The sequence below is a fragment of the Chelmon rostratus genome, chromosome 1 (genome assembly GCF_017976325.1).
Source record: "Chelmon rostratus isolate fCheRos1 chromosome 1, fCheRos1.pri, whole genome shotgun sequence".
Lineage (NCBI taxonomy): Eukaryota > Metazoa > Chordata > Actinopteri > Chaetodontiformes > Chaetodontidae > Chelmon > Chelmon rostratus.
The window spans coordinates 15,911,942-15,927,460 of NC_055658.1; the positions used below are offsets into that span (position 1 = coordinate 15,911,942).

Sequence of the window (15,519 nt, forward strand, 5' to 3'; positions counted from 1 at the left end):
GCAGACACACACACACATACATCATTGTTTGCATACAGATATACAACACTGCCAGACATTGCGTTTTGTGTTATGTTGTCTTGACACTGTTGAGAGCGAGGCCTGAACTCCAACTCGAATGATGTTCAGATAAAAAACAGGGTAATTCATTTAAATTTAGTAATATATCATTACGTGTTCTATAGTTTAAAACTTAATATTTTTGTAGAAGTATGCATAATTTTCTTTCTACATCCATTTCCTTCTCTTTAAAATGGCTTTGAGGTCAATCAATCAGCTCCAGGTACGGTCCAATAAGTTAGAATATGTCATCCAGGTTTACTACAGGGTCTAAGAAACATCACATCATTGTACAGTGCTGACAAAGTTTTCTCAAATTTTTAAGCTATTTACAAGGAAATGGTAACATTTAAGGACAAGATGGATAGCTATAGCTAAAATACAGTGTTACAGCAACCAAATCATCACAAATAGAATTAAATAAAAATAAGATGAAAGCTGACAATAGATCCTATAACACGACAGATTGTACAATTTAAGCATTCAATAAAACACAGTACATTTAAGGAGAAGATCAGGGTTCACAGAGGCTAATAATATGTGATCACGGGTCAATGAAAAGCAAAAAACAGGTTTTGTTTCTGTAAACTCAGATACTCACTGATGTGGTCTATGGCCCCTGCGCAGAATTTGCCGTAAAACTTCTTGGCCCCGAGGCCGCGCAGGTCATGAATGGTGTAGGGCCAAAGGTGCAGCACGTTGTTCCTCGAGAAGGAGTCTCTCTTCTCGATCACCACCACTTTGGCGCCCATCAAAGCGAGCTCAATGGCCGTCCGCAGCCCACAGGGCCCCCCTCCGATGATGAGGCACTAAACAAGAGAGAATGACAAATCGCTCTCATTACCCACACAAGGCCCAGAGAAATGAGCTACACCGTGGTGACGTCTATAATCACAGGAGGCTGAGGCTTTTCCCGCAGAGGAGGCTGAGATGAATCCTACGTGTTTATTAACGTATCCGGGAGCGTTACAACATCTACATGGAGCATGAGAGCGAGCAGCACTTTACTGCACAACTGGAGCATTAAGAGGCTTAGTGTGTCTCATTAAGGGACACTTCAGCAGGACAGACTGACTCTGAGGATCATTCCAGTCTTGAGATGACTTCTCTAGACCACCTTGTCTGTGTTGGATTGTTAGTAAAACATAAGAGAGTTTACGAGTTCTTGAAAATTGTTTGCAAACATCTTACATCAACCCAAACCATTATTACAACCTTTACCCAAGGTGTTATACATGCACCGGCCTCACCCAAAAATGCATGAAGTCAGTTTGTTGAGGTTACAGCGTCTGTCTGAGAATGTGAGGCTCAAACATGACATCATCCTCTTGAATGATAGATGAAAGCACCGCCGCATGTGTGCCGGCAGGCTGTATCTTCTTTCCTTCTAAACATGTTAAGAGGTACTCTAGAGAATTGCGTAGAGGAGACGTGACATCGAATCCAGGTTGAAACCACTTCTGACGGTTGCCCCTGCGGCGCTCAACAAGGTGGACAGCCTCCTGCCTTGATAGCCTCAGCGAATTAGTGCTAAAATATCTTTTCTTTCACCTTCCCAGGAAAGGCTTCCATGCAACCAACAGAACAAAGAGCCCCCGCTCTTACCCCGAACTCTAAATCCAACTGGTTTGCAGACAGGGGTTTGACACATATTTGAGCAGGAGGACTAACTTTATGCCATCCTGTGTGTCACCAACAGAAAGACACAGAGCGAGGGGGTGCCACCCTTCCATATCAGTCTTGAGAAACAATCAGGCTGGGTGATGCTTACAGAGAATTCAGTGCCAGCTGACCAAAAACCAAAAATCCCAAATCATACCATAAAAGGCTCTCTGCTCCTGCACCAAAAACAAGATGATTGTTGCTTTAGTCATTCCATATTCTCCCTCTGTGAGCATGTGGCTGAACTCTGGGGTGGCTTCACAGGGGATGCGGGTGATGAGGAACACAATGTGTCATTATATGTTGCCTGAGGTATCAGGATGAGGTAATCTCAGGTGTGAAGCGCACACACAGGTGGTGGAAGTGCTGCCTGGACAAGTCAGCCTGCTGGGGGGGGGGGTTTCTCCCCCAACAAAGGGTGAGTAAGTGCACTGGCTATTTACACAGCCAGAGACAGTTGGAAGGATGCTGTCAAATGTGCACAGTACTAACTCAGTTTATTCAGACGTAGCTCACAGTGTGCATGTTTCTATCTAATCTCGTGTAACTGCTTTCATCTGTCCGTCAGTAGCAGTAACAGGCTGTTTGTTCTAGCCCGTTTCCATTGGCTGATATATTGTTCCAGATATGAAGCTTTTCCTGACAGCTCGCTCCACATCTGTTGAGTCAGGACACACACGCTTCCTTTCAGCTTCCCACCTGTGACCTCGCTCTCATCCCAGCTCCACCTCATCCTGGCCACATTTTCCCCCGCCTTATTAATGAACGCTTTCTGTCAGAGTATTTTTCACCTCAGTGGACAGTGTGGCCAATACAAGGAGCCTTTTCTATCACAGCATCTTGATTTCAGTGTCAGGAAACTAAAGCTGAAACTATTTTGTCGATTACTGAATCCCCCAGAGCCCAATGTGATGTCATAATGTCATTTGTTTTGTACAACCAACAGTCAAAAACCCAGAAATATTTAGTTCATGTGTAGATTTGATAAAGAAAAGTATAAAATCTTCACATTTTAGGAGCTTTTTTAGTTGACTAAATGATTAATTGGCAAATCATTTGAGCCCTATAGGGCCCTCAAACAATATCATCCCAAACCTAAAACACAACTGTAGAGGTTGATTACAACAAGAGTTCAGTCTAACCAGCTTCCTGAATGTGGGGCTTCACATGGAGGATGGAGGTGAAGTTGCTGTTGACTCACAACACCATATTATGGATTATAAAAGCAGATCAATTTGCAGTTTCTTTTGTGCACAGTAAAACTTTATGAGGAAGAAACACACTGTCGCTACGTGTAGGTGCCACAGCAGCCAGCTGCGTTAGGTCATAAAACACAGATGACATCACATCCTTTAAAGATTGCTGCGACAGCGGGAATATGAAGACAAGGTGCTGAGTGATTTCACATCTGTCCCCGTTTAAAGAAACGAGTCACCGTAAAAACGCGAGTCATCACCTTGTGGTTCTCCCAGGGAGAGGAGAAATTAGCAATCAAGTAAAAGCAGAACGTCTGTCTTGAATAAAAGAGGCTTCAGCCTGCACTTGTGCTGTACATGGGTCAGAATTTAAAAGCAAATTCTTAAATCTCTATGTTTGAGAAGAAAATGCAATCTCATAAATTCACAATAAGTTATTGTTTAGATCATGCACACAATCCATGGTTTGTACATCTGGTGTACTAATTTGGTCACAGTAACACTTTTTTTACAACTCAGCCCTGTGGATTGTCAGAAATACAAAATCTGGCCTAAAATGTTTGGCTCACTAGTTTAGTCTCACCTTCTTCAAACGCTGACCTTCTCTCTTTTTTACTTATTTTGGTGTTGGCTTAAATTAGACAGAACCTATAAAACTGAGCTCACACTGGAGCATTTAAACACTCTTTAATAACAACCTAGGTCTGGCTCCAACCTTTAAGGAAGAGCCTATAAAGAGCAGAGCACACCCTCAGTATAACTGGGGCCAAATATTCATAGTTGGTGAGTGATGCTGTCTGTTTCTCTCTGCAATAAAAACACTCTTTCAAGCTGGAGGCAGCTGATGCCTGAAAGGTAATCACACTCCCCCAGGTTTTCCTACTTTCCCTCATCACCTTCACTGCCAAGCACTCCACCACCACCACCACCACCACCACCCTACCACGGTTTCTTTGTCCCCATTACAGCCATCTTTTCATCTTTTCTTTTCTTTTCATAATTCGGCTTAAGAATATTTTTTCTACAGCTCCCTTCTTACACGTGTTTATGGAATTTCCTCTTTGTCTGCAATTTGCTTTGTGAATTGTGTTATTTGGCAGCAGGGTTAGATGAAGCAGTGCACAGCTGTCAGGCTGTTTTTCTTCTATGTCTTTATAAAATATTGTGTCATGTTTCATTTGATTACATGCCCATCTGTTGCTTTTTGTCTTTAATGTACAGCATGGATGTTTCTTGGCTATGAATTTATAGCATTTGTACTGTTTCTATGGTAAATACATGTACATACGGTGGATACACTGATAGTTCAGCAATGCATTTGTCTATGAAATAACATGACATAATGTTTGTATTTCTGTACAGCTTCGTCATGTAGCACCTGTGTGAGAGAGAAAGAATCAGTGCAAAGCAATGTATATGTCTTTAATTTCCTGTCCTGCATTTTGGGAGCTTTTGCAGTGAAAGAGTGAGTGCTAATGGAGCTGATGGGCTGTGTCCTGACAGGTAGAGGTTACAGTGATAACTATGACATTGGTACTTCGTAGTATATTAACAGTCCTGAAGAAAAACAAAGTGCAGCTTGTTTTTTAAAGAAAAAAAATGTAACCACATTAGGGTAAAACCACATAAACATTTCCTAAATCATAAAACATACATTCTGATGTATGAGCAAATATGATATTTTTAGATGTATAACATGCCATGGTATTCACATCCATAACTTCATTTCATGGAAAAAACAACATAAATTTGTCCTTCAGTGTTTCAGCTCACCAACTAGTAACGTCAGCTATTTTCCAAAGCATACCACATATTTGTACAGTTCAGTACACAACTGAAGAAACAAAAATCAACTTGTGGAGTCTTAAAGCAATCAAAGGGAAGATTTGTCTTCTTTCATTTTGTCAACTGGCTGCAGTCTGAACTGTATTTATATTGTCCTACTCAGAAGTAACTAATACAGAAAATAGGCTCACTATGAAAAGCTGGTGTGGATTTTCTTGGTTTTTGGTTTAAAAGGGTTGCTGTTGGGCAGTTGCCAAGTTTTGTGGAGGATCATGGAATACAGAACCAAGCAGATTTGGTCAAATAATAATCACTGAAACATAAAATGTCTCATGTCTCATACCATACTAAACATGACTGACTTTCATGATAAACTGAAAGAAACAACAGCAACTGGAAAGCAGGAAATCAACCTATAAATGTATCATTTACTTTGGAAAATAGCTGGCAGTCACGAAAAAGTTAGTGGGAAAAAAGTTTCTACGGTGCTTCAATTTACATATATCTTCATCTCTGGCCTAAATTCATAATCTCTATCTGTGTTGGCCTATGATTAGTTAACATTTATGGCATAGAGTACAGCTGCACAAAACATATGAATAAATGTACCTTGGTGCCCACACAGGCCTGGCCTTTCTTGTACTCTTTATGGGACATCCTCTTGTCTAGTTTACTCCATAGTGCTTTGGCCTTCCAGGTGGTGACCTTCGCCTTCAGACTGCTGTAGAAGGTGCCGCTGTCTGCAGGGTCGAGGTTCAGCTGTCTGCAGAGGACGTTGAAGGCCTGAAGGGTCCCCTTACAGGTTGAGGTCTGGATGAAGTTCTCAAACAGCTTCCCCACATTGTCCTCCTCTGTCTCTCCCATCTTCCCCCGCCGCAGTAGATGGTTTGGTGTGCTGACGCTCCTGCTTACTTCAGCACTCTCTGCCAGATGTGGCTACACCCTCAACTTGGCCCGCAACGTCATGCCCACTCTGAGGAGGCAAGACACATAAGAGTCTGATGTCATCTCATGGCAAAGAGTCTTTCACAGACGGCTTTGGGCATCTGGTTTTTCTATATTCTGCTATTGGCCTGGATATGTTTCATTAATTCAGTTGATTCAAATGGTTTATATTAGAATGTTACATTTATTTAAACTAAACTGACAACACAGCTTAATTATCTGCTCTATGACTCCAGCTCATATCACCTATTTATCAAGCAGGCACTCATCTCATTGAGAGCCGACATGCTTTCTGAAACACGGTTAGCAAACAGCCACATTGCCAAGATAACATTCAAGCGGAGACAAGGCTGTGAGATAAATAATAGTAGAGCGTAAAAGTTAAATGAGTCAGTCTGTTGTCGTCAGACAGCCGTCAAGCATATTTACTACTTGTACTTCACTGAGGCATAACCATGTGAGCCTATAAAAGGAGCTGTTTGTGGTCCTAGATTGGACTTATTGGTCCCACATAGAAGCAAACATTTCAATGGCTTCAAGGCTCTGTGATAGCTTTACACAGAACAAATCCATTAAAACTTCAACATGAGATATCCACCACGGACAAAAAATGAAAATTATATTATGTTGTTACAAGACATTGGGACTTTGTAAAAAAACTGAAGCAATTCTTGAATGGGTTTCAGTTCTATGTGCAGTCATGAATTGTAGGCCATATATTTGTTCTAGCATGAAGTCCTCCATATACACGTACAAATCTTCTTAATGGTAATGGGGGCTAATGCAATGGCTGCAGGGAATCAATCAATCAATATACATATGCTACAATTGCAATATGTTATATTCAGTATGTACAGTATGTATAGTATACACACATTCACTACATACACTACTGTTGAGTTTCCACTAACAAACAGCTGAATTTTCACACTGACAATTGCACAGGTTGCTGTTCTATATAAATAACATTTGTACTGTATATACAGTATTCAACATGGTAAAACGTGGTTTCCCTATGACTGCAATCCAGTGGACCACTGTTTGTTTCTGTTAAGCACCTTTCATTCCTGGAGTGCAGCACTGACCATGGATGAGTAGACCGGAAAAGTATTTGTCTTGTGGTATTTTTCAATCCAGCTGAAAACCAGACAGTGTTTTCAGCAGTAAAAAGAGAGGTCTTTGAAACTAAGTGTAATACAATCCCACACTAACACAGACTGATTGGCTTGGATCGGGTATGCATGCTTAGCAGTCTACCTTGTGCTGAAGTGTGTGCATTTAGTATGCTTACATATGTGCCCGCGTGTGAAAGACACTGTTACTAAAACACACGCTCCTGAACTGACAGAATTAAAATACAATGTTGTTTTCTCTTTCCTCCAATCAACCATCAAGCATTTTGAAAATCACGCCAGAAAATCTGTGCCAGGACTTGACATCAAAGCAAAATGTGGAAATTTTCTGCATGAAGCATGTGTGTGCTCACTTGGGTGGAGACCACTACTTCTGTGAGTTTTGGGAGAAGTCTGCCTTTGATATTTTAATGTCCCATGGAGCGGGATGGGCAGGGTTAGAGGAGAGGTCGGGCTAGCTGTGCGGGACTCTAACAGACCCCCACAGCAATCCACTATCAGGAGGGTATGTAGTAGGCGGTGGCTGTACCTCACTGATGATGTTCCAGTTAGGATATTACTTTAGGTTCTATCTATAATGCAGACGTCTCATCAGCTTTCACTTTTCCACTACATTTTGTCCATTGATTGACTGAGTGAGATCTTTTTTGATCAAACATCCCCAAGACACCTGACAGAACTAATCTATGAGCTACAATAACATCACTATCACAACCTACCCCTGGCAAAATGACTGCTATTAATACTCCCATAGAGAGCTTTAGCTGGGGACAATATGCCGGTACATGCAAAAGTTAGTCACTGTATCCAGTGACCAGTGTTGGGTCATAACCCAGTTTTTGACTGCGATTTGAATGTGGTGAGATTTTGATTGTTGTTCCCAAAGAACCAGCATTTGTCCCTCTGCTAAAATTAGCATATTAATTTGCACAAGATCCTGTTTGGCGGTGCATTTGCATCCTGTTATGATGCTGCTGTTGTTGTTGTTTTACATTTCAGAGAAAGACTCAGGCAGAGAAAGAAACAGCAACCAGCCAATAAAAATACTGTACACTCAAGTGACCCTCAGCCTGCTTCATACACCTTTGTAACTTCAAAAGGCCCCTGTCCTGTTGGTAGATCCTGTAGACCCCCGAGGCCTTTCACAGCAGACATCCAGCCTCAAAATCAGTGCTGACATTCCTTTGCCACGTGGCCAGAAGAGCTCTGATCTGCTCCATCAGCATGGGTCTAACACTCAGCTAGCCCTCTCACTGGCTCCACCAGCCAAGCAGTCACAGGACCACCTCCATAGTTTTTTGGGGATATTTACTCTCTGACTGTCAATGAGTGACGAGCGATGACTGAGACGGGCATGATATATGATGCAGGTGCTTTAATCTTTGGTGCATGGCAGCAGACTGTGACGGGAAAATTGCTGTGTATTCTACCATGTGGTATGTGGGGTGTTTGGGTACTACATAATATCTTCTATAAAGTCTCTGTAGAGTTATTTCTTTTGACAGTGGAGTTTAAAGTAAGAGGAGGTGAGATGTGAATTTCTGCCAGAAAAGGATCAAGTGGATAACGATATTACAAAGGCAAACTTCCATATTCATAACTGCTGTCTTTTCACAGGAACAGCTCATAATTTTTTGTTGACATCATCTTATTCTAAACTTTGGCCAGTTTTCAATAATCTCTTGTGCCATTGGTGGAAAGTTCACACAAAGATATATCGACCGCACTTATGCTTTCACATGTCAGTCCAAGTGAAGTAGTAAAAAAAAGGTACAATTATTGGAACCATCTGCTGTACGAGCCTGCGAGGACTAATGAAAAGGTACCACTTACTGTCTTCATAGCCAAGTCAATGCTCAGCACTCAAACTACATTGTCTCAGACGGAGTCCCATGACTTCACCATCTCAGTCTGACAGAATGGAAAGTCACTTGTGGGCAGACAGAACAAACCCACAGAACGGCTGTAAAAATACAACTAATGACAGACGAAGCGGAAAGAATACACATGCATACACACACAGACACACACACACACTATTCATCATAGCCGAACCTAACCATATAATGGTTAAGAGGATCAGAGAGTTTAACAGCATAAATGTTTTAAGTCTCCGGTCTGTTTCAAACATGATCTCATTGAGTGAAACCGATGACAGCTAATTCAGTGAGGAATTTATACAGTGATATCTGCAGTTTGTTACTTTTCTTGAAGTGCTTTAACCATTATTTACTGTACAGTGACACATTGCCCAAAGAGAAGTATACATAAATAAAAGTACTGCTGTGTGTCTGAGAGACATAGCAAGCTATCAGTTTCCAGTATGATAAGAGGGGGAATGTTAGGAATGCAAAAAATGTACCTATTACACCTGGAAGGCAAAAAGAAAAAAGAAAAATCAAAACATGCACACTTTTATAGACATACATATCCACCCACATTCCCATAAAACACACACATTTTCTTAAGTGTTCCATTACGTATTTTCATGTAACTTATCATTAGTAGTCTACAACAAGAACGGCCAGACAAGGAACAATTTCAAGTGAATTTCAAATTGCAAAGGACAAAGCTGGGATTACTCAACAATTCTCATAGCCGACAAATCCCATATGAAATCAGCGATGTGTTACTTTCCAACTTCCCAACCCTGTCTCTGACACTCTGCCTCAAGCCACATCCTTTGCACTGAAGACTGGAATCTTTAAAAATGGGTCAGGAACAGCCGGTCACTGTAGTTTTTAGCAGAAGTTACGCAAACAGAAGTAAGTAGTATATTTGGGGACTATTTTTAGCAAGTATTTGGTGCCCTAGTAAGTATTTACAACATGTTTACTGTAATGAAGGGATATGTCACCCAGTGCAATGGTGTGGATCATTTATGTTTAAAAGGTCCATGGGCTCAGGCTTTGGCTACACCGACGATACTTAAGAGGTCTTTTGGATTTGTTGACAATAAATAACTACAGAGTATTGCCATTCTTATCCCAAAATAATCAATTTAATACATTTACATGTACAGTATATGACACCCCAAAAGTGACCATGTGCTACTTCAAATAGCCAGTCTAACACTAACAGTATAACTGACACTGACAATAATGAAGACACTGAACTTAGTGTCAAACCTGTGACGCAATGTCTTCATTTGTTTCTGCAGAGCGCATAGCTTCAGGCTATCAGAATACAATAGGAAGCTGACAACACAAGGAAAACATTGGGAGTGCTGGGAAATGCACATACTGTAGTGTAGCCAGCAACAGTAATTACAGACTGGACTGAAGAAAACCAGGAAGGAACCCTCTGTGGGCCTGATAAGCAGGCAGTGTGCCTCAGAAAACAGTGCACTCATGTTGACTTCAGCCCGCCGGCTCTGCCCTTCACCAGGCCCCAGAGCTCCACAGTATTATCTCAGCTTTCCGAAATCTGGCTGCGTGTTCAGGCAGCGGTGCCAAAACAAAAGAAGAGCTGTCATGAGCAAGGTAGAGACACTGGCAGAATGCAGTAAATGTCAGTCACCTTCAGAGGAGAAAACTGAATTCACACAAACAGGAGCAGGCTTGTGAAGCTTCAGGGCTGCTGCCTGTGGGCCTGGCCGACCCACGAGGTGTGTTCACCACATGGCTCCTTTGGAGAATGATTTATCTGGACACACTGAGCACAGAGTCACGCCTGCCCAGCTACTGACACAAACAATTCACTCGAACAATTATTCCAAGTCTAACCACACAATCTCATGTGTTACAATAATGAATGAATTTGTTAGCATAACAATGAGCGCGACCAATGTTCCAAAATAAAGAAGAATGGCCAAAGAAACCAGACTCACATCACCGTCAGAACATCACAAACTTGTGAAGGTGGATCATCTGAAGTGTCATTAATGCAGCAAATATACAAGGCAAAGTATAAACTGAGAGGCATTGAGGGTCAAAGATCAGTTGCTGTCTTTCATTCATCCATACCACAGGGGAGGGGGACAGTGAAGGTTTAGTTGGCAGTATTACTGTCTGGCAGGAACAGCAGATTCTGTAAGCCAACAATCTGTAAAGCCAGGCTCAGAATAGCCAAGTGTCATGTTGCAGCAGAAAACAGCACATGAACTGAAAACATATCAACAGGGCTAGACCTGTAAACAAGAGACCATGTGAACAAGACTACCTCACATGAACACAAAAATATACATGGGTCAACTCAATGACAGTCGAGTGTTCTGGGTTCACCTGTGATGGACTGCAGCAGGCCCAAGGCTTCTCACAACACTAAACATTAAAAAATGATTTGGACACAATCAACTTGTTTTGGTAGTTCCCTTATTTTACATTTTAAAAAGCTCTGAGTACTGCAGCAAAGTGCATGCTCCCTCTGACGCCTCCCATCCAAACGCTTCCTGTGGCGTGCGTCTGGTTTCCTGTCCAGATCAAAGCTCTGAGGAGAGCTGCCTCTGTAAAATTCCACCTCTGTGATTTTAAAGCACGACTAAAATGTGTTTTAAAACCTTTTCAGAGCGCTCCTGTCCTTGCCAGATGGAAAGTGTTAAAGTCTCCTTGTACCTCCTTCAGTGGCTCCATCTTTACGGGTGTTCAGATGTAGTATGTCCCTACATATGTTTTCTGATACGGCAGTAAACATTTTGAGTACAGACTCACAGGCTGCAGAAAAAACACGCCTGACCTATCTGTGAAGGTTCCTCTCTAGTAAACATGAGCCCATTTTTATGCTGTGGAACAAGGAAGGAAACATATTGCAGAGAGGAAGGAGAAAGTTTACAACACCTCCCTGGCAATAACGAGCACAATCTTCCACTCATAGTCAGTTTATCCGGCTGGGCAGAACACATTAACTTTGTTTTCCTCCACAGCATATCGTCCTCACAAATTGTTGTTACTCCGATTTATTAACTGATTGGTTCATTCATTCACAGGAACACTCATTCATTCATTTATCCATTCGACTGCTCGATCTATGTAGATATAAATATATCTCTTTCCCCACAGCACTTGTTTCTAAAACTAAAATGTAAAGTATTGAAATAATGTCTCCATGTTTTAGTATTGATAATATCATCACCTGTGTGGAAGAAGCTGTAACCACTGACTAATAATGTGACAGTGAGAGCAGCTTAAAGAATAGAGCAACCAGTACAGCTCGGACATCTTACAGGTGAGTAGTCTTGCATAAGTGACTCTCAATTAATCTGAGCTGTGGAAGGTTGTTGTAAGGTTATGGTTATGCCAAATGCAGCTCAGACTTACAGAAGTGAGAGTCTGAAATGCTTTGGAGAGTCATCTACAATCAAGATAGGTAAAAGACGAGGTTGTTGATTACATTTTTAGACTTTTCATACGCATCATTGTAATGTAGGCCTTCTTTGGCTGCATGATTGCAGGGACCTGCACAGCTTTCTGTAATGCTGTTTTTATCTCCACACACACTGTTGTTAAACTCTAGCAAAGCTGGTAATTACAAACTAAAAATGAAACACTGGCACAAAAATGCGCAGTTGTAAGTGAGCGGAGCAGCGCTGAAGCCTATCACGCTCAAAATATTTTCAGACCTGTTGGCAAGGAGTCAAAGGACAATTTGAAAAATGTGGAAGTTCGTATGTAAATGTCAACTGAATTAGTTTTCTGCGTCGGGTTTGTTCCTCCAAAATTCTCATTGTGTTCTTGTGAAATACAGGACATTAGTTACAATTGTTAATACAGCTCTGAAATACAGTGTTGACATCACATGATGTTTGTATCTTCCTTTGCTCTGAGGAAATTTATTTGTTGAAAGTAGAACAGGACTTAGTTAAATATGTAATCACTGAGCATTTTCAGAACATAAGCCTTGCAGCTATTTGGCAAAAACACATGGTGAAACACGCATTTGTGAAAAGATTACTTATCTTTTTGAGCAACACACTGTTTACTGTGTCTTCCCATATGTTTTATATCATAGCATGACTCTAACGAATGACTCAAAAAGGCTTACTGAGAGGGAAATTTCAGCAAGAGGAGAATAATGCGGTTTGCAGTTGAATGTTTATGCACAAAGAGGTTGTTAATTTCCATGAGCATAAATCAGAAAGACCATCAGCATGTGCGCCAGAGACCTGATAATATATGTATGACCACTGTTTAGACGTTAGCACGTTCACTGGCAGAGTCAAATAAAGTTGGGATTTTCCAGTTTGATGGAGAAGGGTATGCTGTATCTTTAACAGTTGTAAAGTACACAGGAAATGATTGCTCATACGGCAGTGGGAAGGCGAAATACCACTGTTTGTATGACTCTAGTGACCCTCCTTAAAAATGTTGCTGAGCGAATCGTGCATCATCTTGCAAGACATATGAATCACTGCAGACAGAGTGCACATGGGGTATGTTGAAACGTGGAAGAAGGAGAAGCAGATCAGTCCTACTGAAGATGTCATAAAGTCTCACTAACTAATCAAAGCATTTTCTTTATGACAGCTGTTTTGTTCTCATTGGTCCAAAATTAGTTCTTTCCTGCTTCATCTGGAGTCCAATTTTTATAAAAGGTTCAACTGTGTATTTGACTGGTGTCAGTAGCTGCATATTAACCACACTAGAAAACATTTACAGACAGTTTCTGTCACTCACTAAGATTCATTTAGTAACCTGACAGTACAGCCTACCAACACCACGCCTTTCTTTATTATGCAGTTTGTGTCATTACACCCCCCCAAGACAGGCTTGAGGGCTATTTATGCTGTGGAAGCTGTTGAGCAGGTGGAGTCAGCCTTAAGAAAGGCTGAAAAGAATCAAAACACCGTACAGAGTTCATTAACTTGTACTGACAGGACCACCATCGGTTTAGGCTGGCCTTGGTGAGGGGTGATTCTTTCCTAGATTTACCTGTTCCTACTCTTTCCACTCTCTTTGCACTTACAGAAAACGTCCACTTAAAGTCCACTTTGAATGGGTTTGCCTTGAGGCATGTTTGAAAACACATTCACTCAAAAGTGATTCATGGCACAGACATCAGCACAGCAAGAAGAATGCGGGTTAGTCAGGTGGAGGTAACATTTCTGTTATCAGGGGGCAGAGACGAGCCCAGATGTCTGACTCCTCTCAGACGGAGTTAAGCCACCGCGCTCACAATAAAACAAGAGATTTAACACGTGTTCATAAAACTCCAAACTCACCAGAAACCAGTGTACCCAGCTCACACTCAAATCGGCATGATCTCACTATCGGCGTCCTAACTGATACCAATGTATTAGCCAGTGTTGGTTCAGTAGGCCACTTGTTGATAATTCCCTCTGACATAACTCTTAATATAACCTCGTCTGGTTGTCACACAGGAGCGCTTGTTAAACTGGCTTCAAATAAGGAAAACAGCACTTCTGTCAGGTGTCTCATTCTCACGCCACTCACTTGTTCAGGCCAGACAAAAAAAAAAACAAAAAAAACTCAGGTGTAAAACAGAAGAACTTACATCTTATCTCAACCCAATCCGAACTCTTGGTCCTTCAGTGTCTTCGGTCAGACGCGGTCCTGGGCTGCAGTGTGTCGGTCCTCAGTCAGGCTGACAAGCAGCAGTTCCTCCGTGCGGCTGATTCCAGAGTTTGAGGGCGGTGCTCTGAAGTCAGACACATCCCTGAGCAGCTCCCGTGGCTGCTGTTTAATCCAGAGGATTCAGACTTTCTCATGCCAAAGACATAGTTCACTACTTAACCGACCACCCACCGACGCCTGCGAACTTGCCCCACAGGAAGAAAGTTGCTCATTACACAAAAGATTGGATTTTATTTATTTATTTTTTTTTTTTTTTGGGGGGGGGGGGGGGTTAAATGTAAATGGACTGCAAATCTAAAATCGGATAGAATTAACAGCTAAATCATGACATATTCGCATAAAAACGTCACAGAAAGGCGCGGGCATGAGCCTAAACTAAAATATCAAGATTATGTGGGCACGGACAGCGCAGAGATCAGGAGGGAAACTTCATGCTGATACAACACACTGGCTTTTCAGGTGTAACTCATTCCGTTAGCGTTAGACCACCAGGCGCCACACGTTTGGGTTCCGGGTTTGGCTTTTACAAAGAGTCAGCAGAAACAGTAGTCAGCGCAGCACATGAACAAAAGCATGGAACAAACACCACAAACGTGGGCACACACAGCTGAGTCCGCGGCCAGGAGATATTTACTATGAAAGTAAATTACGCCACCTTGTGGCTGAACTCTGGAACTACGTGCGCGGGCTGTCTGGTTTAACGGAGTGGTTCACCCAAATTCTGAAACACATTTTCTCACGCACCAGAAGAGCGGTGGTGGTTTCATTTGGCATAGTTTTGAGATCAGGTCTTGGTCTTTCTGCCTATTATACAGTGGACATGGACGGAATTTTGTTTTCAACAGCAAAGTATCGTTCTGGAAACGCCCCAATTTCAGGACACGCTGTCTAACGGCCCAACGGTTGTCATGCGAACTATTATTTGCCTGAGAGAAATTTGCAATGTTCCGCAGCAACGTTAGTTACTCATCACTCACAGGAAGTTACAGGAATGTAAACAGAGCTGGATTTGAAAGAGCGACGTAAGGACTTGCAGGGATAAAGTAATTTAGAAAATTGTCTTGATAGGGTTGATACTGTCGCGCCCATTACTTTGTAAAATTACGAATTAGCTACGCGAGGACATCTTTGAGTTCAATATTGCAGCCTCACCTTGGACCTTTAACTACGACAGAAGAAACGGTAGGCTTTATGCCTGCGTCGTCATCC

The 15,519-nt window shown here is 41.9% G+C and overlaps 1 protein-coding gene across 5 annotated transcripts in view; it reads right to left on the minus strand.

The window, feature by feature from the left end:
• mical2a (microtubule associated monooxygenase, calponin and LIM domain containing 2a) overlaps window positions 1-14,357 on the minus strand; it is a 35,514-nt gene extending 21,157 nt beyond the window's left edge. For all 5 annotated transcript variants that reach the window (XM_041947105.1, XM_041947282.1, XM_041947193.1 and 2 more), the window contains exons 1-3: window positions 14,231-14,357; window positions 5,313-5,676; window positions 662-869 (exon numbers count right to left, since the gene is read on the minus strand). In XM_041947105.1, coding sequence (XP_041803039.1) covers window positions 662-869; window positions 5,313-5,567 — 463 coding nt within the window. In that variant the 5' untranslated portion in view covers window positions 5,568-5,676; window positions 14,231-14,357. The remainder of the gene's footprint in view (window positions 1-661; window positions 870-5,312; window positions 5,677-14,230) is intronic.
• Window positions 14,358-15,519: the final 1,162 nt, after the last annotated feature.